Source organism: Myotis lucifugus, unplaced genomic scaffold (genome assembly GCF_000147115.1).
Source record: "Myotis lucifugus unplaced genomic scaffold, Myoluc2.0 scaffold_316, whole genome shotgun sequence".
Taxonomy (NCBI): Eukaryota; Metazoa; Chordata; class Mammalia; order Chiroptera; family Vespertilionidae; genus Myotis; species Myotis lucifugus.
Window position 1 is genome coordinate 1,317,228 of NW_005871364.1, and position 26,980 is coordinate 1,344,207.

Genomic DNA, 26,980 nt, shown 5'->3' on the forward strand with positions numbered 1-26,980 from the left:
CCGCCCTCACGTCCCCCTGAACAGGAGCAGCACTCAGACTGCCAGCCGCCTCTCCCTGCCGCCCCCTAGGATCTGCGGGAATGAGACGCTGGGAGGAGGCGGGACAGGTGGCAGAGCCCAACGAGCGCCTCGGCACCCGCTCCCCCACGAGGGGCTGCACAGGCTAAGGTATCGGTTATTTATTTTTATTGACTTCAGAGAGGAAGGGAGAGGGAATCATTGATCGGCTGCCCCCTGCATGCCCCACACTGGTGATCAAGCCCGCAACCTGGGCGTGTGCCCTGACCGTGACCTCCTGGTTCATAGGTTGATCTTAACCACTGAGCCACACCGGCCGGGCTCAGGTATCGGTTATTGATCCCGGACACCTGGCTGCTCGGTGTCCCGAGGGGTTCCTACCCAGGCTTGTAATTCAGCAGCCGCAGCAGAGCTCACAGTGCCCGAGGCGGTGCTGAGACAGAAGAGGCGGGAGCCGGGTCATGCTTAGTGTTTTATTTAATAAAACAAGCCATGCCATCGACCCTCAAAACACGTGCCTGGGCCCGCCCACCTCACCTCCCACCAGTCCTGACCGTCCGTCCTCACGCTCCTCCAGCCTCAAACCGACGACCTGGCTCCGACAAGTGCATGCCTTTCGAAGGTTTAAGAATGAGAATGAGTCCGTGTTAAATATTGCATCGTCCCCTACAGACGGGAGCTGGGAAACGTCGTTCACTCCGTGCACAGGACGGCGACCCCACGCTCGTAGAAGCTGCGAGGGTCTTCCTTGGTGGCAATTTCAAAGTCCACCGTGAAGATGAGGTCTGCCCGGGTGAAGTTCAGGTAGACAGGTAAGGTCACCTGCGAGGAAAGGCGGGGTCAGTGCTGGCAGAGGGAGAGGGAGGTGGCGGCGAAGGCGCCAAGGGCCTTCCTGAGGAAGTGGGGCTCCTGGACTGTGGACCAGGTGCGGGTCCCGCTCCCGGGTGGACAGGGGAGGTGACTTCGCTCTGGTTACGGGGTTGTGTCTCCCCGACCACAGAGGCCAGGAGGCGCCACCTACCACGTTAGCTTTCTTCTCCGCGTTTGTCTGCTTGACCCAGCGCAGCTGTGTGAGGGGCAGGACCGTGGAGATGGCGTTGGAGAGCGAGAGCTTGTTGTTGCTGCACATGGCCCCCTGCAGCTTCAGACCTGGAGGAAGGACCAGCCATGAAGAGTGGGAACAGCCCGGGAACCCGCGGCCCAGCTCCAGCTCCTGGCCCTCTGACCTCCTTCCACACGTCTGGGGGCGACACGGAGGCTGGGTCCACACCCTCCAACTCACCCGTGACCCCAAAGCTGCAGGCGTCCAGGGTGGTGTTCTGCGAAGTGGTGACATTGACCTCCAGGCAGAGCTCCTCCAGGGACCAGCTGTTGGCCTGGGCCACGTACTGCCTCGTGGCGGTGATGTACGCCTCGGGCACGAACAGGCCACCCAGACACACGTGGATGTTCTGTGGGGAGAAGCAGCCCCGGTGAGGAGCACGCCCCACGCGTCCTCCCAGGTCAGAGCTGGGCCTCTGCTTGCCCGCCCCCCCTTTAACCCCCCACCCCCCGCCCCACTGCTGCTGCCACCCCTCCCCCAGCCGCTCAGGAGCGCCATCACCACCTTCAGCTCCTTGGCACCGCCAGACGCAGCCGCCAGAGAAATATTCTGTAGCTGTTTGATCCTCTCGCTGAAGTCAGACACCCACTGGATGACGGTCATGCCCGCAGGTACCGTGTAGTGGGACCAGCTGCGCGGCAAGATCCCTGCAAGGAGACCCAGGCTGCCGGCATCAGTTCCCACAATCCCCCAGCACAGACTGGGCCAACCTGCTGGCACTCACCTGGGTCCCGAGTGTGTCCACAGAGGCACCCTCCGCCCCCTCCCCCCAGCTGCACCGCATGCGCCCTGGCCAGGGCTCCACCTGCCCTACAGCAGTTCAGTGCACCCGAGGGTGCATGTCTGGAGGACCTGACACCACAGCCACAACCTCTAACCCACAGCTCTGCCTGGAGGCCACTGATGATGCGGGCTCTTGGGGTTGCTGGGCGACACCTGGGCTACCCTGAGTCTTTGCACCTGCGGCGCCCAATTTTCCTGTCCTGCTCCCCCACCCCCCATATACTGCAGAAGTTGCATAAAGCTTTTAGTTCCTGTTCGACGGACCAGCATAAAAGGAAAACAAATGCCTTTGGCCTTCCTTCCTAAGGCTGCCCGAGTGAGGGGCCCAGCGGCCGGAGAAGCCGGAGCAGAGGACGGGGTACGAGACCTGGCGGGACCTGCTGATGCTCTGAGCACAGAGGCCGACGCCCAGCCCCCGAGCACACCTTTCACCAGCTCGTTTATGAGCGTGCGCAGGTAGTTGGTCTGCTTCTTCTTCCCTTCGCACACTTGGACGACGTCAGCGAGATCCTGGCGGACATCCTGCAGCAACTTGGCGCCCATCTTCACTTCTCTCTCGAAGAATCGGAACAAAGGGTCCTAAGGTGGTTCGCACCGAAGGCAGAGCGAAGGGAAGAGGGTTTAGAAGAGGCCTCCTCCCCAGTAACCAGCCCCAGGACCCCAGCACCGTGCAGGTGCCCACGGCTGCCCGAGCAGGATCTGGGCCCGACCTCCATGATGCTGGTTGGACCTGACAGGGTCCTGCTGACAGGCAGCAGCCCGGTCCCCAGCTCCTGGGAGATGGACAGCCTTCGGGACTCGCCGTTTAGTGAGGCAGCCTCCCGTCTGGCTTGGGCGAGTGCCTCTGGGACAGCACTGAGCACAGTCTGCCACCGGCCACCTGGCTAAGAGCGTCTCGAGCCCCTGGACTTCGGTGACCCCGCCCCTCCCGCCGGTCACCTGACTAAGAGCATCTCCAGCCCCTGGACTTGGGTGGCCCCGCCCCTCCCGCCGGTCACCTGACTAAGAGCGTCTCGAGCCCCTGGACTTGGGTGGCCCCACCCCTCCTGCCGGCCACCTTGATGTTGTCCACTGTTCGCTTGAGATGGCTCAGCGTCTGGGGGATGAGGTGCAGCCAGTTGGAGGCGGTGGTGTGCAGCGTCCTCATCCAGGCGGGGCGCCCGTCGGACGTGGAGTCCGCCCGCGCCTTCTTCTCGGTCTCCGCGTAGGCCAGGTCGTCCTCGTCCTCCAGCATCTGCATCTTTAGCATCTTGCTGATCATGTCCACGCCTGGGCCACATTCCCAGCAGCGGAGGGGGCAGCGAGGCAACAGGGAGAGCAGAGGAACAAAGGATTTCAATGTGAGGCCACAGAGTGAGTTACCCACAGGGCGTGCAGGAGGCAGCCCATCCGCGTCGCACTCCCACATCGATGTTCTTTCTCCTCCTCTCTCTAAAAATTACAAACCAACCCCTTCCCCAAAACAGATGGCTGGCCCCCAGCAGCCAGTTCTGAGTCCGGAGGTGTGGGGTGGGCCTGAGAACCTGCCTTTCTAAGAATGTGCAGGCGAGGCTCATGCTGATCTGGGGACCACACTTTGAGAACCACTGGATCAGATGCTTATTGGGAAAGCATCTGGCAAGTGAAAAAATTCTAAAAACATTCCAGTAAGAGACTGATGGTTTAAAACATCCCTCAGTACCGGTTACTTGCCAACTCTCAGACGACAAGCTGAAATGCTTTCTGTGTGGACTGACCCCCTCACTTGCACAGACACAGCCTCCCAGCCCCGCCTGAGCTGCAGGACTCTGCGGGGTGAAGTCGCTGCCCGGGAGCGGGCGTGGGCGGCCTGAGGGGACCGGGCACTCACCCTGGGTGGTGAGGAGGACTCTCTCGGCGTTGTTGGGCAGGCCCAGCCAGGAGGGTGTCTGGGTGTCGGGGAGCAGCTCCACCCACTGCACGAACTCCTCTCGCCTGGAAAACCAGCACACGGGTCGTGCCGTCACGCGAGAAGGGGAACTGCCTGGCGTCCCGACCGCACGGGCAGGGAGCGGCCGTACCTGATGCCGTCCGGCATTTGGATGTCCTTGTGCCCGTCGACCTTGCAGGCCAGCTTGAACTCGCTGTCGAAACTCTTCGTGGTGAACAGGCGCTCCAGGAAGGTGTTGAGCAGACGCTGGTCAAACTCGTTGTCCACGCGCCCGCCGTAGATGGACTGGGCCATCAAGGTCTTCAGCGCGGACCAGGGGATCTTATCCGGCGAGATGTTCTGCCGCCCCTGGGCGAGCAAAGGCCGGTCAGTAGGGGTGGGGGCACGCCCTGGGCCCGTCTGCAGGGTCCTCCCTCACACTCACACCTAGCAGGTCGTTTGCGCTGCCCGCTGGTTTCTAAGCTGCCCTCACAACCGGGAACGTTTCTAGGCTTCCCCTCCCTCTGACCAGGCACAGCCCACACTTGCCTTTGCCGTGTCGTCCAGCCACGTGTCCACGGTGTCGCAGGCCGACCGCAGGTCCGACTCCCCGAACTCGTACTTCTTTGACCAGCCCAGGGGAGCATACCGTAAGCGTTCCTGGATGATGGCGTGGAACCAGGCCAGCAGGAAGTACAAGCGCGCACGCTCGTTGGGAGACTACGGGAGGAAAGTTACCAAGGATGGGTCACCAGAGAGCAGCGCCCTTTCGGTCTGGGAAAACAGTGCCGATCCTCGTGGGAATCGAGGCTTTGAACCACCGTGAGCTGCAGGGCTCACCATGCGGCAGGTGAACACAAACGAGAGGTGTGGTTAGTGACACTGCTGAGGTAGGTGATTCAGCCAACAGTGATGCGGACGACGGTGCGTCCTGGCACAACATAAAACACAGCTGGCCTCCAGCTATGTGGGTTTGGACTGCACGGGTCAACTTACACGTGGACTTGTTTTCAACAAATAGCTCTTCCTATTGCTGGGTTTTGCACCCCCAGATGTGGAGGGCTGATGACATGTCTTGTTCTGCACCATTTGCATAGGGGATGTGAGCAGCATGGGACTTGGTATCCACCGGAATCCTGGCACCAACCCAGACACTGACTGTAGAGGTTTTCGGGGAGTCAAGTGACCGTGGATTTTTGACTGCAGAGGTCACTGTTCCAGGTCAACTGCAGCATGAAGAACGCCCCTCCTCCTGCCCACCCCTCGGGGCGCCCATGACGGGAGCAATGGATTCCCCAGCATCTGGGATACAAATGGGTTCCAGGACTTTGCTGTGGGCGTGTCACAGCCCTGCCCCCACACGAGTACGTGGACCTTTAACCTTTTACTGCATGTGAACTGCCGGCAGTTAGGAAACCACCTGTGGACGGGCCCTCTGGGTGTCTGGGGAGCAGGGAGGCGGCGCCTGAATGCGGCGACGGCCCTGCCTTTGCTAAGACAGACTAACGCGGGCCTTACCTTGCATATCCGCGCGACGGGGATGCTGCTGAACGTCCTCAGCATGTTGGCCTTCACTCCCGGGGGCGGCTCAAACACGAAGATGCGGCCGGCTCGGAGCAGGTTCACGGGCACCTGAGAAGAGGGGCCTGTCACCGCTCTGTGTGCTGGGCGCTGTGGCTCAGGTGCCCACACCCCCCCGGGCAGGATGTCCGCCAGTCTCCCCCGGCGCCCACCTTGGGGTTGATCTCCATGGTGAGGAAGAGCCGGAAGCAGGCGTGCGGCTGCAGGGAGTGCAGCTTCTTCTCGAGCTGCATCAGCCACCCCGGGGCCAGGTGCACGTTCTTCAGCATCACCCACCTGCAGGCAGAGCGAGAGCCGCCACGCTCAGTGTCCTGTCGGCCCCTGGGAGCCAGGCGTCCTGAGCAAGCACAGCAGGCCTACCTGCCCGACTTCACCGCCGTGTTGATGGCCTTGTCCGCTTGGTTGAAGCCTTCTGCTGAGCCTGGGGCCAGAAGCTGAGTCAGCACGCAGGCCGCAGGCGGGAGCGCGGGGCTTCCACCCAGACCGTGACCAGGCCCCGCCCCCGCCCCCTTACCGATCGCGATGGATGTGATCTGCGTGTTCTGCTCGGCCGCCAGGTCTTCCACGTGCCCGCTGGCATCATAACCAGGCACGGAGCACATGAGGACAGGCGTGTTCGGCTTTACCTGCAGATGAAGAAGTCGGGATTCAGCTCGGGCGTCCAGCGGACAGCGTGGCCCCGTGCGGAGCGAGGAGAGCCCTGTGACGAGGCCCACCTCTGTGTCCACGATGTGCGTCAGGTCGAGCGGCTGCTCCATGATGGACATGAAGGACTCGCCGAGGTTCGTGGAGACAAACACGTGGGCCATGGCCAGCAGGCGGTCGGGGCGGAAAGCCTGGATCAGGAGCAGGCGGTGGATGGCTTGCCCGATGGGCGCTGAAACGAGGCCGTGAGAGGGGTGGGAGTTGGTGACAGCACTGATTGAGCTGACCCCCAGCCTGGACTTTCTCGGGAGGAGTCTCTAATCAGCAAACACTCAGCCCCTCAGAAGTTGCAACACTGCCTCTGGTCCTCTCTGCCCGGGAGAACTGCCCCTACCTGGTCCTCAGCGAGCCCCTGGACACACGAGGACACCTTCATGGGCACTGGGCACTTAGGATTTTAAATGACCCACTGTACCCGCTCACTGTGTAGATAGAACCCCGAATCCTCCGTCTACAGAGCAGGGCAGTCATCACCAGCCCTCCCCGTGGCCTGCGGCTGGTGCTCACCCCACCTCTAGGGGCCTGGCTGGCCACACACACAGTAACAGCCCATCTCCCCTCCATGCTGGGCAAGGGCCTTCCTATCATTTCTCGTTGGGTCCTGAAGCACGAGAGGGGACAGGCATGAGCAAAGGTTGCTCTCCCACTGCTAAGCCGACTCCTAAAGCTTCAGCACAGACACTGCTCTCAGGAACCAGTGGCTGCGAAGCCCAGGAGGGGATGACGGGGCCTGACGGGGCTCACTTGCGGGGCTCTCTTCACTCCAGAGGTAGGGCACCGTCTGCTCAGGGGAGCTGCTGTCCAGCCAGATGCCGAATTGCTGTGGAGACACAGTGGGAGCGTCACCGCGAGCAGAGCTCATGCTCGTGGGCACAGGCGGCCCTGGTACCGCAGGCGCACAAGCAGGGGGCTCTGGTGTCACCACACACACTCCTGGTGCGCTTCCCGGGGAGAGGAACGTCAGCACCCACCTCGTCGGCCTGAACCTTGGCGATCAGGTCTCTGAACGCAGGGAGGCAGCTCAGCCTCACGACGGCTTCCGCCTGCTCCACAGTCAGGCCCTGGATGGTGGGCGTGGAGCCGGCCGTCAGCACGATCTCCTTCCCTCGCAGGAAGTGCTGGAACTCCGCATCGTAGGTGGGCTCCCTGCAAAGGGTGGTGGGCTAGTAGGTGTCTTAGACGCCTACTGAGAGCCGCATGACTGACAGGACAGTGCCCGCCCAGGATGGAGTGGGCCGGCGCCGCCTTACCCGAGGGTGCCCTTCAGCTTGATCCTGGCCAGCAGCATGGCGAAGGTGATGTGGTCCTGGTGCAGCATGCCCCTGGCCACCCGGTTGAACGCCACCTGGGGGCCAAAGCAGGAAATGCTGCTGCTCTGAGGAGCCCCGCTGCCCGCCCCGCCCCACCCCGCCCGACAGCAAGCGGCCGCACCTGGAAGAGGTCCTTGGTGATGATGGAGAGGCGCTGCGTGTGGTCCGTGATGCCCTTCAGGTTGGGGTTCTCGTACAGGACGTTGTGGTAGATGTCCAGGAAGAACTGCAGCGAGTACTGGTACAGGAAGTGTATCTGCCGAGGAGGCGACGGGGCCGTCAGCACCCACCCGGCACCGCGTGCCCTCGCCCGGCCGCCGCCCCTGCCCCTGCCGCGCGGTCACCTGCTTCAGGGACTCCATGGTGAAGTAGATGCTGCTGCAGGCGGTGGACAGCGGCAGGTACTGCTGGGACACCGTCTCCACCTCCTGCATCACGATGTCGGTCTCCTCGACCTTTCGCGTCACCTCGGCGGCCTCCCGCTTGAGGTTCTCCAGCGTCGTGATGATGGTGTCGTCGTCCAGGATGCGCCCCTTCACCTCGTTGAGCGCCTGCAGCAGGGACTTCTCCAGCTGCCGCAGGCGGAGCTGGAACTCCCCTGGAACAGACAGCGGGGTCTGCGGCAGCGCTCCCTGGCTAAGGGACGCGCTCCGAGAGCCCGGCGCACGCGGAAACATCGGCCCCTCGAAGCCCAGCCTCCGTACCCCCAGCCCCACCCAGGAACGTACCTTGGAGCTTAAGAAGGTCGGAGCGTTTCTCGTCCACGTCAGGTCTTTCTGCTTTGAGCACCTCATTGAGACACTGGCTTTGTAAGCTGCTGCGGGTGACGGTGAAGTTGACGAAGGTGACCCGGGAGCAGAGGTCTGGCGGGAACTCCACCTGCCGGAAGGGGTAACGGGACCGTCTGCTTTGATGCGTCAGCCTCGACCCCACTATGCCATGTGCCTACGGGAAGGGCTCGCTCCTTACGGTTGGGTCGCGGGTGGACAGGAAGATGACGAAGGAGGGGGACAGGTCAATGTCCTGGTCCCCGAGGGTGATCAGCACTCTCCCTCCCGTGCGCCGCACCTCGCGGTTCAGCACCGGATTCAACACCGGGTCGTAGCTTTCCACGTCCTGCAGACACACGTGGAGACGGCCGGGGTGACTGTGTGCACCAGGTGAGGGTGCCTCGACAGACGTCCCGCTCCGGTGAGCACACCTTCCCAGCGTACCAGCCGTTCAGACCAGCACCAGCAACACGGGGCCAGAGTCGCAGCGGCTGCTTTAAAAACACTCCGTCCCTCAGTCACGTTAGCCAGACGTGCCCACGACGGCCGGGCATCTCCGTCACTGCCAGGGGACGGGACCAGCTAAGGGGCATCTACGTGCAAGCCCTGCTTTTGTTGGTTTGTTTTCTAATAGGACACTCTCTAAGCTTTTCCTGCTCTGCCACAGGAAGGCTCACAAAGCTCACAATCTGCCCCTTTGTACCAGTCAGTCAGGTGTCTTTCACATGGACTTTCAGTGTTTGAAACAACTGAACGTCTCCTAACAGGACTTCCCTCTCGGAAGCAGGATGTGAAGAGCTCAGAGGCGCACAGACCTGGACCAGCAGCGGGTTCCCGAACCGCAGCGCGCTCTCCAGGTTCTTCCTGAAGGCGTCGTCCAGGAAGCTGGTCCGCGTGATCTTGCGGTCCTTGTACTCGTTCATGATGAACTCCGTGGCCTGTCCCGAGGGGTCGATGATCAGCGGGTACCTGAGGATGAGGCGGAGGAGCCGTCGGGGAAGGCAACAGGAAGGCAAGAACATGGCGGGGGGAGTGGGGGGCCGAGCCAGACAAGGCAGGCGGAGAGGCTACTGCCGCTCAGGTGTGGTTTCCAGATACTAATGACAATGGTGCCCGAACAGAGGCTGAGCAGGGCTGCAGTTACACCCTCTCTCGGCCGAGCACACGGTCAGAATGGCTGTTCTATGCACTAGTCACGGCCCTTCATGGGTAGGGACGTCAGTGCTACGGCTGCACCTGTCAGCCATAATCCCATGAGGCATGTTCTCACACCTGTTTTTATAAAGGAGGAACGAAGAGGCTAAAATCTGTTCAGGGTCACACAGCCAATTAAGACAAAGTTTAAAACGTAACACACACACACATGCTTCTATAAAGTTCAGAAGCTACAAAAGTGAGAAGAATCCTCCTGTAGCCCCCAGTTTCTGGTTGGTCTGCGTGAAGATTAGGTGTTTATAGACGTGTGTCCGAGGGGGAGCGCACCCCCCTGCTCAGCACCTGGCCTCACCCCGTCTGCCGGAGCCCCCTTGGTGCGTGCACGGCTCTGTGTGGACAGCGGGCTGGCAAAGACCCCCGGCCTCCCCGTGCATGGGCCTAACAAGGGCACCCGCGGCACCCCACCTTCCGCTGGCGCACTCTGGCCTCACGTGCCAGCTATCGAATCAACACCTAGAAGTGTGTGTGCTTTCCATGAGCAGATCCAGCTCCACACACCACAGACGGGGCAACATCTCGAGATGCTCATGGGACCTGAGGGTTTGCTCCTGAACTCCAACAACACTGGCCTAGTCTCATCATCTGTGTCCCTGGACCAATGGCACACAGCAAGGGCTCACAGGTTCTAACACATCCAGATGAGGTTAAAAATAAACCTGAGGATAAGGTTTTAAAAAAAACAACCCGGGCCGGTGTGGCTCGGTTGGGCGGTGTCCCGTACAACAAAAGGTTGCCATCTGATTCCCGGTTAGGGTACATGTCTGGGTTGCAGACGCGATAGATGTTTAGCTCTCTCACATTGATGTTTCTCTCTCTCCTCCTCTCTCTCACTAAAAATCAATTTTAAAAATCTTTAAAGAAAACAGCAAGGACACTGGGTGTGAGAGCAGCCGCAGAGGGCCGAGCCTGAGAGCTCTGTGACCGGCAGGGTCTAGCCCACCTTCGTGGAGTCACGGTCCATGTCTCACTCTGGCAGCCATTTCTCCTGTGACACTACTGCAAGCTGAGTATTTTCAGTCCCAACATTTCAAGGTCTGGTCTGTTCAATGTCCACCCGGCACACAACCCGGCCATTCAGTTTCATCAGGTTAGAGCAGAAACAGTCACTGCAGAGCGAGTCAGACGCCGAGACCGAACAGAAGGACGTGCCCCCGCCATCGGAGGGAGCACAGACCGGTCAGCACGGCCTGCCCACGAGGAGGAGGGTTGGAAATGGGGCCTGCACACGGCCTGGCAACCCGCATACCTGTTGAAGCGTTTGAGCATGATGGCGTTCTCTGTGCACAGGTCGTCGGCAGGTAGGGAGCTGGCCTGCCAGCGGAGGCGCTCGTCAGCATTGGAAAGGTACTCCGTCCTGGCGATGTCTGTGCGGAACTGAGGGGCAGGGCGGTTAGCGCTCCTCGCTGCACGCTGTGGGCGGGGCCAGTTTCCTGGACCCGGTCAGGCTCGCCCCCCAGGAAGCTCCCGGGGCTGTACCTGGATATTGGCCTGCTGCAGGTGGTGGGACCACGTGGTGAACAGGTTCTGCCGCATCTGCTGGTCGAAGTAACCTGCATAAGCAATGAACGCCGCCGACAGGAGGCAGTCCCCAGCGATGGTGGACATCTGGTTTTTGAAGGTTTCGCTTGTTTTTTCCCATCGTTCGCGTTCAGCAGACAGACTCTTCAGAAGGGCAGTGCTCCGGTTCACCTAGAGGACAAGCAGCAGGGTCTACACAGGGAAGCGCACGCCGTTCCCCACACTGTGTGCAGGCTTAGGGCAGGCTGGGAATACAAGCAGGCTCAGGTCACAGCCTGAGCAGAGACGGGGCAGGAAGAAGGATGGTGGAAGGGACAGCAGGAAAGGGCTGGCCTGTAGGGAAGATGCAGGGGCAGAGATTAGAGTATTCTGAGGACTCAGAGGGCGGGTGTGAGCGATGATGGGGACACAGTGGATGGGAGGCCCTGACAAGGAGGCCCTCGGTGACCGGAGAACAAACAGGTTTGGAGCTGGGGGCGGGGAGGGGTGCACTGGTTTTAGCCTGCCCAGGGGCAGCTCCCTAAATGCCACTCAGAGCCCCAGCACCCTCAGCCATGACAGCGCTAACTCGCGGAGACAAAGGTGGTGCTCGAAGCACGTGTCATGGGTGTTGACGCCGAGACAGAATCCGGGGGTGGGCAGAAAGGTCGTGGGTCCCCGAGGACTTACTTTCGCCTCAACGGCGGCCAGGTCTGCTTTGATGGCCTGGGCCTCGGAGATGAGCACCGCGTACTCCTCCTTGTAGCGGGCGATGCTGGCCTCCAGGTCCCGGATCATCTGCTCCACCTCGTTGGCCTTCTGCTGGTTGTCCTTGGCGTCGTCCTCCAGCTTCTGCAGCTCGTTGCGCAGAGGCTCCACGCGCTTCAGCATGTCTGCGTAGTTGAGCTGAGGAGAGCGGACAGAACTCTTACTCACAAGCGACGGTCGCTGCGCACGGGAGCTCCTGGGCTCCTGGGCTCCTTACCTGTGCGATGGCCCACTTCACCATCGGCCCGCAGGCCAGGGAAGCCCGGTTCACAATTTCATAGTTGTAGCTCGGGTTGGACATGTAGTTTTTCTTCATCTTCTCCCTTATGGCATCACTGCAACAGAGGAGGCGTGTTTCTAAGTACGTGCCAGGCGAAGTGAAGCAGAGCTTTTAGGAAATCCAATGGGATGGCCAGTTCCCATCTGCTGCCCAGTGACCACGGAGGACCGGCCACTCCGACCCTCGTTCTAAGTGACAGTGGATGCAGCTGCTGAGGACTCTGACCTTCGGCCTCTCGCCTCCCTGACAGGAGACAGGCTGGGGCCAGCTCTGCAGCCCGGGCTTGGCTCGCAGGGGTGAAGGGACCAGAAAAGCCCGGAAGGAACATGGGAAAAACCTGACTCCTCGGGGGGAAAGTGGCCTGGAAAGGCATCTCTGTGACCAACACAACTTGCGCCAGAGCAACCACCCCCGACACCTGCAGTCCCCGCGGGCCCCGCCCTGCTCACCTGATCTCCTCGGCAGAGAAGTTCACGATGGTGGGGATGAAGTTCTCCCGCATGATGATGGAGCGGATCTGCTTCCAGTCCGTGGTGCTCTCGCCCAGCAGCAGACAGATGGACTCGAGCGCCAGCTTCACGGCGGCAGGGGGGTTGGCCATGGACCGCACCTCCACCAGGTGCTGCTTCTTGATGGACTTCACAGCTGAGCGCAGTGGAGGCGGAAGAGGTTTGGGGGGAGAGAGAGCATGGCAGTGAGAAGGGAGCACACCACAGCCAGACACTTTGACTCCGACTGCTCAGGAACAGCTGAGTTTCTGTCCTTAAACCCCGAAACAGCTTCAGCAGCCGGTCTTTTAAACAGTCGTGGAGAGCTTACTGAACGAGCACAAACTGCAACACTATGAAAAGCAGGCTGTCACCTTTAAAATTGCCTCAGGAAGGATCCGGAACTATTTAAAAAATGTTTTTACACGTAATGTAACTGTGCATTTCCTACAGTTTAAACAAAGAGGCTTTCGACCGGCCAGTCTAGAAGCTGCCTGACTTGCTGCGTGAAGACATGGACCCAACAGGCCTAAGAAATGGCCAGCGCCTTCCACAAGCTGAAAGGCAGTTTTCCAGCCTGAACTTGACTTAAAACACTTTTTAAGCGATTACTCAGCAGATGAGAACTAAATTCTCGCTTACGTCCAACTATGAGTAAAAATGTACAGTCTGGATGGTGCCTGTTAGTTTATCTTGTGGTGTGATGTGGAGACGACATAACGAGTTACTGGAAACAAGTTCAACGTTAGCGAGCAGGCAGGGGGCACAGGGGTGAGGCCGCTCCTAATACCGTGTAGACTGCCAACCAAGCAGGTCTGGCCCCTGCAGCCACAGTTCACAGGGTGCGAGCCATGGGGGAAGGAATGGGAAGTACTGTGGTCACCACTTAAAAATCAGTAGCCGCCGGCCACGACCAGAGCACTCTCAGACATGACCACCAGAGGGCAACACTGCACACTTCAGAGTATTTCTTGCTGAAATTCAAGCCAGAATTACAAATGGCCTATTTAAGTAATCACCAGATTTTTAGAAAATTTGTATCAGCACGAAGCTTGTTTTGTCAGTTTCCTCATGAGGAGGGCTTTGCTAAGGTGGAAGCAGCCTAGCTGGACGGAACGTTGCTTTAAGGGCCGAAGACAGCCCTTACCGTTCTGGGCCTCGATGACGGCGGGCTCCACCTTGTCCAGGTCTTCCTTGACGCTCATCTGCTTGTCTGCGATGACCTCCTGCTGCTTGTGCAGCTGCTCCTGGATTTCCTGGCTCATGACCTGGAAGGGGAGGCCGGCTCAGCGCTGGACTATGGATGGTAACCTGCCAAGTGGCTCCTAGAGCCGCACTCCTCACCCTGCCCCAAGCACCACCACCCCATTAACCTGTTAAACCCGAAAGCCACCTCAGTCCGCAGTCCCCACCCTCCTCGGAGACTGAAAACGCCCGGCTCACGAGGGCTGCAGATCCTGAAATGAAAACTCACCTTTTTCTTTTCGGCCTCTTGCTGGTCCTTCACCATCTTCTTCAGCTTGTCATTGGCGGCCGCATTCTTCACCTCCAGCTCTTGGCTCTTTATCCTCAAGTCACGACGCAGCTCTTCTACCTGGAACACAAAATCCACGCCAGGGAGGGAGGACCGTGGATAACCACTCAGAGGCCCTCACTGCCAGGCACTGTGTAACATGGCTGTGCGGCGAGTACCTGGTCCACGGTCTCCTTGATCTTCCTGAGCCCGACGTTCAGGTGCATCTGTTGCTCCTCCAGCTCGCTGCGCTTCTCGTGGAACAGGTTGGCGTAGTGGTTGATGAAGTCCAGGTAGTGGCGAGGCGTGATGGCCATCGTCCTGCCGCCCCGCTTGGCGAGCCGAGCATTAGCCTTTTAGAAAAAAAAGGTAAACCTTTCACTCTTCAGGACGTTCTCTGCGATTTAACCTCAAAAACCCCTTCTGTTCTGCCTGTTGGCCACAGTATGACACCTGGCAGGTACCCAGCCCTCAGGGGCCACAACACTTGAGCTGGGGCCTTGGCTCAGCCTCCTGCGAGGTCTTGAAAGCCCCTGAAACCTCAGCTTTCTCAAGCTCCTCTAAGACAGGAAGGGGATCTGACACCCTCAGATGCACTTCCTGGGGAGGGTGATGGCGGTGTGGTCGCTATGGAACTACAAACGGGATTGCTACGGTTAGCTACGCCTCCTCTGCCGCCGCTGCTTGTTTCTGTGGACTCCACCAGGAGAGCCAGCCCCGGGCAAGGCAGCGCAGGCTCCCGTCACCATGCTGCCCTCTGCCAGAGGGGATGTGTAGCACACAGCGGCGGGACCTGCGGCCAGCAGGAAGCCAGGGCTGGACGGCCTTCTGGAAGCCATGAAGGTTCCCGCAGGTGTGATGGGGGTGTGGAGGGCAGGGCAGTGGCGCCAGAACCCCCACAAGCTCAGAGTGGTTTTTACAGGCATTTCAGGTGGAAGTGGACTGGACGCTTCTACCAGAGTCAGGAGCAAGGTCAGCAGCCAGGCCCAGGCAAGCCCTGCCCTGCACGTTCCTGTGCAGGAAGCGGGCGGCACAGCACGCCCATCCGTCTACACGGGAACTGCGGGGCTCCTGTGCTACACGGGCAGAGCCAGAGCCCTGTCTGCCTGCAAAGCCTGGCCCTTTACAGAAACAGTACGCAGATCCCTGGGTGAGAAGAGCACAGGCCCGGACACAGGCGTCAGTGAGCACAGGAGAGAACACTGTAGGGAGAATCGGGGGCAGGAAAGGGCGGTGACAAGATGTCGACAGAGGTCAGGAAAGAGAAGAGCAGGGTATCTCTGTGGCAGGTGACGGCCCAGGGGCGACTGTGAAGCACCACAGGGCCCCGCTCCATGACCCACCTGGTGAAGAGTCTGGTGGACAAACACACAGCTGTTCACGATGGCCTCCCGGTGTGACGGCGGCTGCGGCAGTTTGTCATACACGACCGGCATGTAGTCGGGCACAATGTAATTCGGCTTCTCCAGGTCCATCTTGCTGGTGAATTCTTTGCCAACTTGATAGAGCGCTTCCGTGGACCAGTCCCCAAACCAGTTTAACACACACCTGCGGGAAGGCCCGAGTCTCAGACGGCGGCCAAGGCAGGGTTTGCCCCGGAGGGAACCCGCGTGCTGACCCAGAGCTGAGCGCAGACCGTGTACCTGTTGAAAAGAGCCGGGGACGTGGCCGCCCGGTCCTTGAGCCCCTCGGAGGACGGGTTCATGGTGAAGACGACGTGGAGGTTGCGGATGACCTGGCTGGTGAACCACTTGTACAGCTCCTCGTGCGAGTCCAGCATCAGGCCCTCCTTCTGGGCCCCCTCTTTGCACTGGGTCATCAAGGTGGCGTACTCATCGCCTTCGAACAGACCAGGGACCTACGAGATAAACAGCACCATGCCCGACGGGTCCTGGTGACGCCACCACGGAACAGCCACCAGGGCAATGGGCCACTGCATCACCTCTCCATTGGCCAGAAGCGTATTCATTCGCTCCAGGAATCCAGAATCTAACACGTTGGACTCGTCCATTATAAACGCTATCTTTTCATTTTTGCAGCCAGAACGTCTCAACACTGTCCGAAGGTCTTCGTCAAAGTCTTCCCCCGTGTACTTCCTGTGGACCTGCGGGGGCAGCGGCAGGTTAGGCCCTCTCACCCCAGGAGCTCCGAGCAGGAACCAGAACCCACTGCTGGATGAAGAGCCTACGGAGACCCACCTTGATCTGGTACACACTCAAACCGTTCATCCAGGCCACGAATCGGGACAGGGTGGTTTTTCCCGCTCCACTGACCCCAATCAGAAGCAAGTGGCCTTGAGGCTGGCGGAATATTCTGAAACGGTACCGGAAAGAATACATTTAAGGCTTTACGCTGCATTCCCCTTTTGATACTTGTGCCCTGGACTTTTCTAGGATTCAGTCTACAACATTTCTCATGTGTTTTAACTTGAATTTGTTAAATAACAATTTAACTTTTTTATTTGCCAGGTCCAGTGCGATGAAAAGATCCGATGGCACGAGGGAGACAGGTCTAGGAGATGGAAAGGGCTGTCAGCACAGGTGTGCAGAACTAGGAGGAGCTGACGGAGGTCTGCTTAGCAGGCAAGTGGGGGACAGAAAAGCGGGACTCATAAAGAAGGGGGGCCCTTGGCCGGGGGGGCTGAGGTGGGACTGGGGAGGGTCAGTCGGGAGAAGAGCACCGGTCCCTGTACCAACCCCCCACCCCCAGAGCAGCTCAGGTGAGTGGGGAGCTGTGACAACAAGAAGCCCACCGGTCGATCCTGAGCACGTGGTCCAGCACTTCGTTAAACAGGACCAGAGGAACGTCAAGCTCTTCTTCATAGAAGACTTTCAGCCTTGCTTTGACATAATCTCTTAACTCTTCTTGGTCTACTGGGATGTAATCCTGGAGAAAAAAGGTAAGACCCAAATTACTAAGAAGACATGATCTTAGTTATTATTCCAAAGTCAATTATAATTCCACATTATTGAATGACCCTCTGTTAAAAATGCAATAAAAGATGTCATTTACAACACAGCCAAGAAAAACACAAGGTAACTGGGACTAGATCTGGAAACACGGAGAATCTGCAGAGAAGGCCGACTCCCTGAAGACACGAGAGAGACCTATGTAAATGGAGAGAACCACGGTCCTGCAGAAAAAGCACCGACCGTGCACAGGCCACTCCCACCCACAGACAATCAATGGGATCCCAGCAGAAATCACAGCAGTGGGTGGCAGTTCTGCTGCAGCCTGACAAACCAATTCTAAATGTCATTTGGAGAGGAGAGGCCCAAAGGTCAGGACCTCCCCACAGAAGAGCCAGGGGTGAGGCCCGAGATCAGACAGACTTATCACTGTCATCAGGAGGATGTGGTTTGCGCACAGGAAGCGACAAACCGATCAGTGGACAGGACGGAGCTCTGAAACAGACCCGTGCACACAGAAGTCCATTTTGATAGTGACTGCAGAGTAGAGGTCATTCAACAAACGGTGCTGGGACCGTGGATGTTCGTGGGAAAGAAAATGTGTCCATAGCTCACTCCATACACAAACAAAACTACTGATGAATTACGAATTTCAATAGTATTTCTTTAAGAACATTTGTTTCGCCCGGCCAGTGTGGCACAGTGGTTGGACTTCGACCTATGAACCAGGAGGTCCCGGTTCAATTCCCTGTCAGGGCACATGCCTGGGTTGTGGCTCAATCCTCAGTAGGGGGCATGCAAGAAGCAACTGATCAATGATTCTCATTATTGCTGTTTCTACCTTTCTCCCTTCCTCTCTAAACTCAATAAAAATATATTTAAAATAAACAAAAATCATTTGTTTTTCAAAAACCACCAAAGAGTGAAAAGACAAGCCACTGGGAGGAGCTACTGCTTCTAACTGAAGGATTAGCATCTCAAGTCTGGAAATAAACTGCAGATTCTAGCACAAGCATGTCAAACTCCCCAGCCAATATAACGGTATGTAAGAAACGTTTTACAGACTGTCAAACTACAGCGGGAAGGCCGGGGAGGGTTGGGGGGCAGGAGTGGAGGGGGGTAAGAGATCAACCGAAGGACTTGTATGCATGCATATAAGCATAACCAATGGACATAAGACACTGGGGGTAGGGGAGGCCAGGGGATTGTCAAGGGCGGGGCGGGGGGGGGGGGGAAGGAGACATATGTAATACTCTTTGTAATACTTTAAGCAATAAAAATTTAAAAAAAAAGAAACGTTTTAACAAAAATTTCGTTAGCTTAATACTTACAATATCCTGTTATACATAATTGTTAATAACGAACTACAATGTTCACTAATGACTGATTACTATAATTGTATTGCATTCATTTCCCTTACGTGCCTTATGCACAGGCGCACCATTTCTCTCCACTAATACTAGCAGCGAATATTTAAGCAGCCAATTGCCATGTCATTAGTCTTGAACTGACTTGTTTGGTGTGCGCAACAGGAAATATTTCACTTTTGGAGAACAAAAACATAGGCTTATTTGTGTTACGCTTATTAATTTGTGCAGTTATTCAGTGTCTGATAAGTTAATGTTTAAGAAAAAATATTAATTTTTATTAAAATGTTCTATTATTTTATGTTAACGATGACTCACTTATCTCAGCCCTTTGTGTTCAGCATGTCTCTATCGAAATAAACCTACGTTTCTATGAAAATTGAAGCTTTGTTTTTTTGTGGCCACATACACTTAACCCTTGTTTATTTGGCCGTGTTAGCCTTGGAGTCGGACAGGCTTGCTCCAGCACAATGAACACACCTGCCTGCTGCCTGTGCTCCCGTCAGGCCCTCTGCCTGGCAAGCCCTTCCTTACGCCCAGGAGGCCCGAGAGCCTGTGGAGACCCGACGCCAGGACCTCTCCCGACGGGCCACGTCCCTGTCTCGCCCTTTTAGACCGTGGCCCTGACACGCCCCCGAATCAGCTGCTACCAAATGACGTGCACAGCAAGAGGACAACTCACTAAAGCGCCCCCACCTCCTCTTCAGAGAAAAGGACGGCTCGCGGCTGTGCTGGAAACGTGACCTCTGTGGAGGATCTTAGCGTATGAAACGTTCACACAAATGAGGAAAGAGCAAAGGGGAAGCAGAGGCTTTCCCTGCAAACACGCTGGAGCCACATCTGCTGGCTGGAGCAGCCATCGCATGGAGAGAAGAAACAGCCGTCCAGCCACACTCCGGGGACTCTACCCTAAACCCCTACGTTATCAGCGGCTGCAGAGACGCAGTCACCGTCACGCGTGTAACCACCTTCATTGACAGCGCACTTCCAGACAGACACGTTTTTTGGTCAGAGGATCATTCTAACCGACAGGAAGGCAGAGGAGAGGGCATGGCTGACTGACAGGAGGCGGGAACAGGGCTAACTGCAGGGCCAGGTCACAGAGAGGTCAGGGGGTCACAGAGGAGGGGTCACGGGTCACAGAGGAGGGACATGGCTGACTGCAGGGCATGGCTCTCTCCTTGTCGATGTTGGGGAAGTGCTTCAGAGCCACCATGTCGATGTTCTCGTCGGTCCAGCGCCGCTCCTCGTCCTCCACAAGCCTGCCGGGAGAGCAGCGTGTGAGTCCGGAGGCCAATGGGGGGGGTGGGAGGGGAACACCAGGTTTGTGTGTTAAGGGTGACTCCAAGGGCTGAGATCAGTCTTTCCCAGAAATTTTCATTTTCTACAAATGGAAAAACCTGAGAATCTGAACTCAAGATGCTTAAGCAATCCGAAGTTTTAACATCCTATATAATAAAAGGCTATGCAAATTGTCCCCTCGATCGGGAGTTCCACCAGGGGACCGGGCCAGCCTGCCAACAGCCCGCGGCCCCTCTCCCCAGCCAGCCGGACCCCACCTATGCACGAATTCATGCACCGGGCCTCTAGTTAAATATAAAACCCTGAGACCTATAGCACTACACTGAAAACAACTCCCTTAGAAAGACTTAACCACGTGGTTCAAGAAGAAACGGTGGTCCAGGGTCTCAGCTTGTTGAACAGTGCTCTGAGCGCAGGTGCTGAGGACAGATGGGAACTGCAGTGTGCAGCTCTGAAGGTGCAGGCTCGTGAAGAAAACAGCAAGCAGGTGAGCTGTGCCTGTCCCTACAGCTGGGAGGGGACCTTGGGAGGTGACTACACTGAGCAGGCATGTCATGGAGTTACTGAAGTCCCTCAGAACTGAGATGCACGGTGGCTATGCCTACATTCAAATCTAAACAAAACCTTTCTCTGGTATTTTGGGAAAGCTGTGAAAATTGCACTACAGCTCAAAATTCATTTAAAAAATATTTTTACTGATTTCAGAGAGGAAGGGAGAGGGAGAGAGAAATAGAAACATCAATGATGAGAGAGAATAACTGATAGGCTGCCTCCTACACACTCCCTATTGGGGATCGAGTCCGCAACCCGGGCATGTGCCCTTGACTGTAATCAAACCCAGGACCCTTCAACCCGCAGGCCAGTGCTCTATCCACTGAGCCAAACCGGCCAGCGCTCAAAATTCATTTTTTAAGTTAAAAAAGGGAGAGCGAGCCCTGGCTGGTGTGGCTCAGTGGATAGAATGTCTGTCAGCCTATGGACTGAAGGGTCCCGGGTTCAATTCCAGGGGGCATGCAGGAGGCAGTCAATGATTCTCTCCCTCTCCCTTCCTCTCTGAAATCAATAAAAATACATTAGAAAAAAAAAAAGGGAGAGTGAAGGTAGCTCACATAACAACAAAAAGACTGCATTTTTAAACCACAGAGCTGCCAGGGCTCATGTGCTGCCTCCCCGGCCCTGCCTCACGCACCTCACTCCAGGCTCTCAGTAAGGCAGTCCGTGGGCCCCAGAGGTGCCCTGCAGCCTGGCCTGAAAACCATGGGTCTATACGGCAGCACCAAGACCCCAACAAGCCGGGATGAGAACAGCTGCATGGGGGCAGGACACTGGTCTCCAGGAGTAACTGCCAAACGCTTCTTTCTCAGTCTGTCAGTCTGGAGGCAGCCACTGGCCGGGCTTTCCCAGGGGAGTAACTGCTAACTAGCTGCCAGCGACTCCCAGCAGCTGAGATCAGCAGTGGCCAGAGGAGCTTACCTGGTCCTGCTGCAGATGGCCACCTGGGAGGGCGAGGGCCTGGCCCTGCGTGCATCCGCTCTGAGCCCCCCCTGTCCACTGTGAGATCTGGCTCATGGGCACGTTTCCCCAAATGACATGCAATAGGAAACTTGGTGCTGTATTAAATACCACGTCAGTTAAGATGTATTGTTTACTAAACATTTAGTTAAGGCAACACAAATTTAACTTTTTCTCACTAACCTAAAATGAGCCTAATATTCTGTGAAAAATTGCAGTGTTGAAATACATAAAATTAAAACTATAAGAAGATGCCCTAACTGGTTTGGCTCAGTGGATAGAGCATCGGCCTGCAGACTGAAAGGTCCCAGGTTCGATTCCGGTCAAGGGCATGTACTTTGGTTGCGGGCACATTTCCAGTCGGAGGTGTGCAGGAGGCAGCTGATTGATGTTTCTAACTCTCTATCCATCTCCCTTCCTCTCTGCAAAAAAATCAATACATCTTTAAAAAAACAAAACTGTAAGAAGAAAGAACTGACACAAACATTAGGAATTTATTGTAAAACGAAGGTTGTACGGAATTATAAAGAAGGCAAGAAAAAGGTCCTGATTTTACAAGGTTAATAACTTTCAAGATTCCTTAAATGAGAAAAAGACTCAACTTTTTACTGTGACACTTGGTCTGACTCGGACCACAACCGGCTGTGATGGATACTGATCCCCACAGTCATTAGCAATTCCCTTCCCGAAGTAACAAGGAAAACACGAAGCTTACAAGACAACAGCGGACACAAGTGGCCAACAGTGAGAGAGAAATCCAATGCCTCAGACACAGCTGCAACCCCTTGATGAGAACCAAGACAGGGACAAGGAAGGGGGTGGCTGTGGAGGCCACACACCACATCGTGTTAGAAGGCATTTAACTCACGGTGAACTCTGCGCTTGGACAGGTTACCACAGGTAACTACCTTGTGTGGTGCCCACTGGACAGAGGGTAAGGGGCCTCCCCAAGGTCACAGGTGACCAGGGTGGGCGGCCACAGTACGCTGCCACCCGTCTGTCAGGGGTGGGCATGATGAATCCCAGACACAGGCTGCCCTGGCCGCCTCCGTTCCTTCCATTCCCAGCTCAGAGCTCAGCCTGGCTCACAGGGGGCAGGCAAGCCTCACTGAACCCCACTCAGAGGGTCAGAGGGACTCAAAGAGGGGGGACGGCACTGCCCGGGTCCGTGGCCTTACCTGTCTTGGAAGAGGCGCAGGGCTTCATGGGCCCAGATTCTGATGAGCCCTTCCACAGGCAGAGTCTCCAGCGGCCGCAGGGCCTCGAAGATGCCCCGCACCCACCTCGTCATCTCACGGGGCGAGTAGATGTAGTGGGGCTGTGTGTCCTGGGTGAACCTCTCCTGTGGGAACCGGGAAAATGGAGTTACATGTGAGTATCTTAAGACATGAAAAGTGGTCGAAAGGCCAAATGCTGTATAACATTCTTATATTAAAAATAAAGAACCTAGCCCCAGAACACTTAAGGATGGATTAAATAGTGTTGGAGCAACTGGACAACTGTCCAGAACTAAGTTAGATCCAAGTTGCTCATTTTATGTTGGAAAAAACCCCCCAAAAAACCCTACAAAATACTCTTCTAAAAATATTTTTTTAAATGAAATTCCTAAGTTGAGCCTTTCTAGGCATGATTTTCATTAAAACCACAATTGAAACAAAGAAAAAGATTTACAATGATGACAACAATAATTCTGTAGGAAAAAACTACACTTATACAAAATTAAAAACAATTTTAAAAACTGGGGAAGTTGTTGCAACCTGCCCGGCAGCGCTCCCAAAGGCCTGGAGCAAGATGGACGATGGCCGGGCACGGAAGCGGGCGTTCTCCTCACGGCCCTGGGAAAGGCAGGCAGGCAGGCAGGCTGCCCCAGGGATGCCGGCGAGAACCACTGGGCTCATCCAGTGGCAAAGGGACGCTTCTAGTAAACATTAAGATGCTAACGAGAAAAGGCAGAGGCCTTGCAGGTGGGGGTGAGCGTCTAGCAGAGAGCAGTGAGACAGCAGGTGCTCCTACGGACACTGCGGCCCGATCAGACAGGCTCCGCTCACAGCCCCAGCCTCATAGGGAAACAGTGCAGGGCAAGAAGCAGCACAGAACCTCAGCAGTCACGACCTGCGCAGGGGCACGCTGGGTGGCAGACTCTGGAGAAAGGCTCTCGGCTAAACGAGGGGTTGGAATAAAGCTGTCTCCTGGCAGAGCCCTCCCATGACCAGAGGGGTGGGGAAGCCCGTGTACCTGAGACATGGTGTAGAACTCCACCATGGCGGCCGTGAGCGGCTCCGCATACGTGCGCAGCGACGGGATGAGCCGCAGCATGGCCCGGTTGAAGGTGCCGTAGATCTGTGTCAGGGAGGCGGGTCCCGGGTAATCCACGTACACCACAGGCACGTGACGCAAGAATCTGTGCAAAGACAGCGGGCTCAGCCTCCCGGTGAGGAGTGGTGCCCCAGCGTGGTGCCCGTCCTGGGCTGGACCCCAAGCTGCTCCCTAACCCACCTACACAGGCTTCACGCCAGTCACCTGAGCTCACACCAAACAGCTCAGGTCTGAGCCTGACCCCTAACAGTAGATGCAAAGCACTTGAGAAAGAATTAAAACAGCGCAGGCTTGCTCTAACCAGTTTGGCTCAGTGGATAGAGCGTCGGCCTGTGGACTGAAGGGTCCCAGGTTTGATTCCAGTCAAGGGCACATGCCCGGGTTGTGGGCACATCCCCAGTAAGTGGTGTGCAGGAGGCAGCTGATCAATGTTTGTCTCTCATCGATGTTTCTGACTCTCTATCCCTCTCCCTTCCTCTCTGTAAAAAATCAGTAAAATATATTAAAAAACACACACAAAACAGTGCAGGCTCATTTCAGCCTTTTCCTGGCCCTGCAGACAGTCTGGGCAGATCACTGCTGCCCGAGGAGTGGATGCTTCTACCGCCAGGGCATCCCAGCGCACAGCAGTGCAGGAGCCCAGGAGGGGCCCCAGGATGTCAGCCTTTTGTTACCTTTTTACGGTTAAACCAGATGTTTGTTGTGCCGCCTATAAAGCCACCCTGGAATTCGTGTGCCAGGCCAGTGAGGTCAGTAGAGCTGGCATTACCTGTGAGAGAGAGGCTTTCTCCCAGGATCCGTGGGCGGATTGCAAGCCCCGACAAACTGGATCCTCTCCAGCTTCACCCAGGTTTGATCTGAGGTTCGGTAGAAGCCTCCATGTTCCACCATCTGAGGGAAGCAGGAGGGGACACGTTAGGAGCATGCGTGCGAACCCGGGGAGCAGGGCCGCGGGCGTAAACAAACCTGTCTGATGAAGGAGATGACCCTCTGCGTCCCGTACTTGTCCATGTCTGGCAAGTTGATCTCATCACAGAACAGCACCAGCCACTTGCCCAGCTGGACGGGAGCCAGGACGACGCCGTTGGGCGTGCGCCGGTACTCGCAGTAGTGGTCGAAGGTCTTCAGCAGCAGCTCTGGAGTGGTGGCGCTGGAGAAGTTCAGACCCACCACCTGCAGACAGGACGACACCATCAGTATCAGAGGGCCGACCCAACCACGACAGCCTCCTGCCCACCTCCCGCCGAGTTACCTCCATGTCGGGCAGGGCCCGCAGGGCACTGAAGAGCGTCATGGTTTTGCCGGACCCGGGGGGGCCACACAAGACCAGTGGCTTGTGCTCGGCCAGCCAGGTGTACAGGAGGGCTTCGTGGCGGACCGTGTCCAGGGTCGGCACGACGACGTCTGGGGCCGCCACCTTGTGGGTCTCCACTTCAATCTGAGGCACCTTGGCCTGCCACGGCGACCACTCTCCACTGATGGACACCTACACAGAGAGATGGGGGAACAGTCACCCTGGGGCCCCGGTGCCTCCTCACAAGACACGCTCAGTTTCACACAAATCAGAACTTTCAAGCTAGTCTGTGCTCCTTGTACAGCATGAATCAAAGAGGAGAAGCTGCTTCTAGAAGTGGAGAGGGGAGTCCGAGTCCACAGCAAGGCTGCACCAAAGGGGGAGGCTGCACCTCAGCCCACTGACCTCGTAATCAATGATGGGGATGTTGGGTGCAGCGGGCAGGGGCACGGTCGTGATCCTTCTGATGTACTCGCCCAGCTCTGCCCTCATTTTCAGCCGACTGTCCCCAGACAAGGACCAGAGAATGGCATAAACCAGATACCGCTGTGGAAAGAGAAGCAACTCGTTTTCCATCAAGTTCCCACAACAACAAAGCAGACGTCCATGCAACATTAACCCTGAGTGGCTCCTGGACGCTCAGAGCACACGCAGGGCACGCCGCTCCCCTGACCTGGATGTAGCGCTCCAGCTGCTCGATCTGCATGGGGAAGTCGGGGTGGTTGGCGTTGTACTGGGCCACGTTGCGGCAGGCCTGGTGCAGCATGGAGAACAGGGAGCCCAGGCAGCGCAGGCGGGTCAGGTCCATGATGTGCTCCAGCTTGAAGGCGTGCTCCAGGGCCTTGGTGACCAGGCCGTTGGACGTGAAGTACGGCTGCATGATGGTTGCCGCGTCCCTTTGGATCTGCGAGAGGAAGGAAATGCCGCGTAACTCATTTCAAGAGCCTGGGCACTTTCAAGCACTTCTAATCTAGGCCAGGGCGGGTCACTTGATCTCGGGAGAGTATATTTTGGATTAAAAAATGAAGGATGAGCTCAAATGACCAATCCTCATCCCTTCATCCTGATGGTTCTCAAAAATCATGTTTCCTGGGAACACTGGTTCCCTCCAGCGACGTGAAAGGGCAGACGTCCATCAGTCTATGCGGGAAGGAAGCAGAGGGCTCTACACGCTCTCCCGCGTGCCTTAGCTTTGGCAGCTGCAGTGGCTGGGCTTCCTCAGGGGCGGGTGTAACACAAACCTCAAGAGAGTGCCTGCCTGGCTTCCGAAGTGTGTGTGTACGCGCGCACACATGTATGAGTGGGGGAGAGGGGGAGAGACACAACCCTCGGACCCGAGCTCGCGGTGCCTACCTGCAGCATCGGGGACGCAGCCTCCTCCCCCTCGTCCTCCTTGCCCTTGCGCCGGCGCTGGGCCTCGTCCTCCCCTTCGTCCAGGGGGATGCTGCGCAGCCGGGCCAGGAAGTTGTTGAAGATCATGTCTGTGCTGAGCACGTCCTCGCTGAACCAGACCATGCCGCAGCGCGACACTGTGGCCAGGGTGGCGTACTTCAGGTCCTGCACTTCAAACATGATTCGCACCTGGAGGGAAAACACCAAGCAGGTTGAACGATGCAGGTTTGGTAGAAACCTGGATGTTAAAGTTCTCTTTCCTATGTATGCCCTGAAAGAGTGATTTCTATCCAATTTTTCTGCACTTAGTTAAAAAGAAAAAATATCAATGGGCCCTTGGAGAAGCCACGGCTCCGGGAAGGGGACGCCAGCAGTGAGCACCCCTGCTCATCGTGGCCCATGCTCCCGGCTGGAACCCGCTCGGCCCTCACCAGTGCCCGGGGCAGGTGCACAGCGTCTCCATGTTACAGATGGGCTGGGGCTTTCCCAGGTCCCACAGCCACCAGATGGTGAGGCGGAGATTCAAACCAGATGCCCAGATTCCGAAGCCTCACCCTCGGTGCTCACCTGCCTCCGGGAGAGCAAGCCCTCTCTAACAACAGAGACTCTACTGGACAATGCGCTCTGAGAAAACACCCGACTAGTCAAATCCAGACACGCGTCTGAGTGGACACAGCTGCTGCGGCCAAGCACCTCGGTCATGCTCCGCTCCTCCTTTCTCACACCCGCCTCTGGTGGTCCATCGGCCAATCTCTACACCTTCACTTCCGACCCATCCCCACGGCTCTGCCTGGTGCCAGGCAGCCTCCAAAGGTCCCCTTGCTCCCAGCCTGTCCTCCAACCAGCAGCCAGAGGGGTCTTTGGCAACCAACAGTGACACTGTCCAGACTCTCCCATGCTTCCAGCTCACCCGGCGGGCAGGCTCAGTCCTCACAAGGACCCAGAGGCCCATGTCCTCTGTGATCTCACT

General features: G+C 57.0%; 1 protein-coding gene across 1 annotated transcript in view; it reads right to left on the reverse strand.

Annotated features, from left to right (window-relative positions):
• Positions 1-477: 477 nt before the first annotated feature.
• Positions 478-26,980, reverse strand: part of DYNC1H1 (dynein cytoplasmic 1 heavy chain 1) — a 51,914-nt gene continuing 25,411 nt past the window's right edge. Inside the window, exons 10-54 of the mRNA XM_014465962.2 lie at positions 25,972-26,309; positions 25,292-25,522; positions 25,024-25,164; positions 24,577-24,810; positions 24,291-24,497; positions 24,094-24,215; positions 23,244-23,409; positions 22,187-22,350; positions 19,336-19,456; positions 19,020-19,034; positions 16,671-16,804; positions 16,117-16,231; positions 15,861-16,022; positions 15,562-15,776; positions 15,262-15,466; positions 14,098-14,271; positions 13,880-13,999; positions 13,553-13,673; positions 12,367-12,562; positions 11,855-11,972; positions 11,560-11,775; positions 10,849-11,061; positions 10,619-10,746; positions 8,973-9,126; positions 8,357-8,503; positions 8,116-8,266; positions 7,732-7,985; positions 7,509-7,643; positions 7,328-7,422; positions 7,049-7,223; positions 6,822-6,897; positions 6,089-6,249; positions 5,887-5,998; positions 5,733-5,793; positions 5,525-5,648; positions 5,310-5,423; positions 4,341-4,511; positions 3,943-4,160; positions 3,753-3,856; positions 2,961-3,172; positions 2,329-2,482; positions 1,625-1,767; positions 1,301-1,469; positions 1,040-1,167; positions 478-840 (exon numbers count right to left, since the gene is read on the reverse strand). Coding sequence (XP_014321448.1) covers positions 712-840; positions 1,040-1,167; positions 1,301-1,469; positions 1,625-1,767; positions 2,329-2,482; positions 2,961-3,172; positions 3,753-3,856; positions 3,943-4,160; positions 4,341-4,511; positions 5,310-5,423; positions 5,525-5,648; positions 5,733-5,793; positions 5,887-5,998; positions 6,089-6,249; positions 6,822-6,897; positions 7,049-7,223; positions 7,328-7,422; positions 7,509-7,643; positions 7,732-7,985; positions 8,116-8,266; positions 8,357-8,503; positions 8,973-9,126; positions 10,619-10,746; positions 10,849-11,061; positions 11,560-11,775; positions 11,855-11,972; positions 12,367-12,562; positions 13,553-13,673; positions 13,880-13,999; positions 14,098-14,271; positions 15,262-15,466; positions 15,562-15,776; positions 15,861-16,022; positions 16,117-16,231; positions 16,671-16,804; positions 19,020-19,034; positions 19,336-19,456; positions 22,187-22,350; positions 23,244-23,409; positions 24,094-24,215; positions 24,291-24,497; positions 24,577-24,810; positions 25,024-25,164; positions 25,292-25,522; positions 25,972-26,309 — 7,043 coding nt within the window. The 3' untranslated portion in view covers positions 478-711. The remainder of the gene's footprint in view (positions 841-1,039; positions 1,168-1,300; positions 1,470-1,624; positions 1,768-2,328; positions 2,483-2,960; positions 3,173-3,752; positions 3,857-3,942; positions 4,161-4,340; positions 4,512-5,309; positions 5,424-5,524; positions 5,649-5,732; positions 5,794-5,886; positions 5,999-6,088; positions 6,250-6,821; positions 6,898-7,048; positions 7,224-7,327; positions 7,423-7,508; positions 7,644-7,731; positions 7,986-8,115; positions 8,267-8,356; positions 8,504-8,972; positions 9,127-10,618; positions 10,747-10,848; positions 11,062-11,559; positions 11,776-11,854; positions 11,973-12,366; positions 12,563-13,552; positions 13,674-13,879; positions 14,000-14,097; positions 14,272-15,261; positions 15,467-15,561; positions 15,777-15,860; positions 16,023-16,116; positions 16,232-16,670; positions 16,805-19,019; positions 19,035-19,335; positions 19,457-22,186; positions 22,351-23,243; positions 23,410-24,093; positions 24,216-24,290; positions 24,498-24,576; positions 24,811-25,023; positions 25,165-25,291; positions 25,523-25,971; positions 26,310-26,980) is intronic.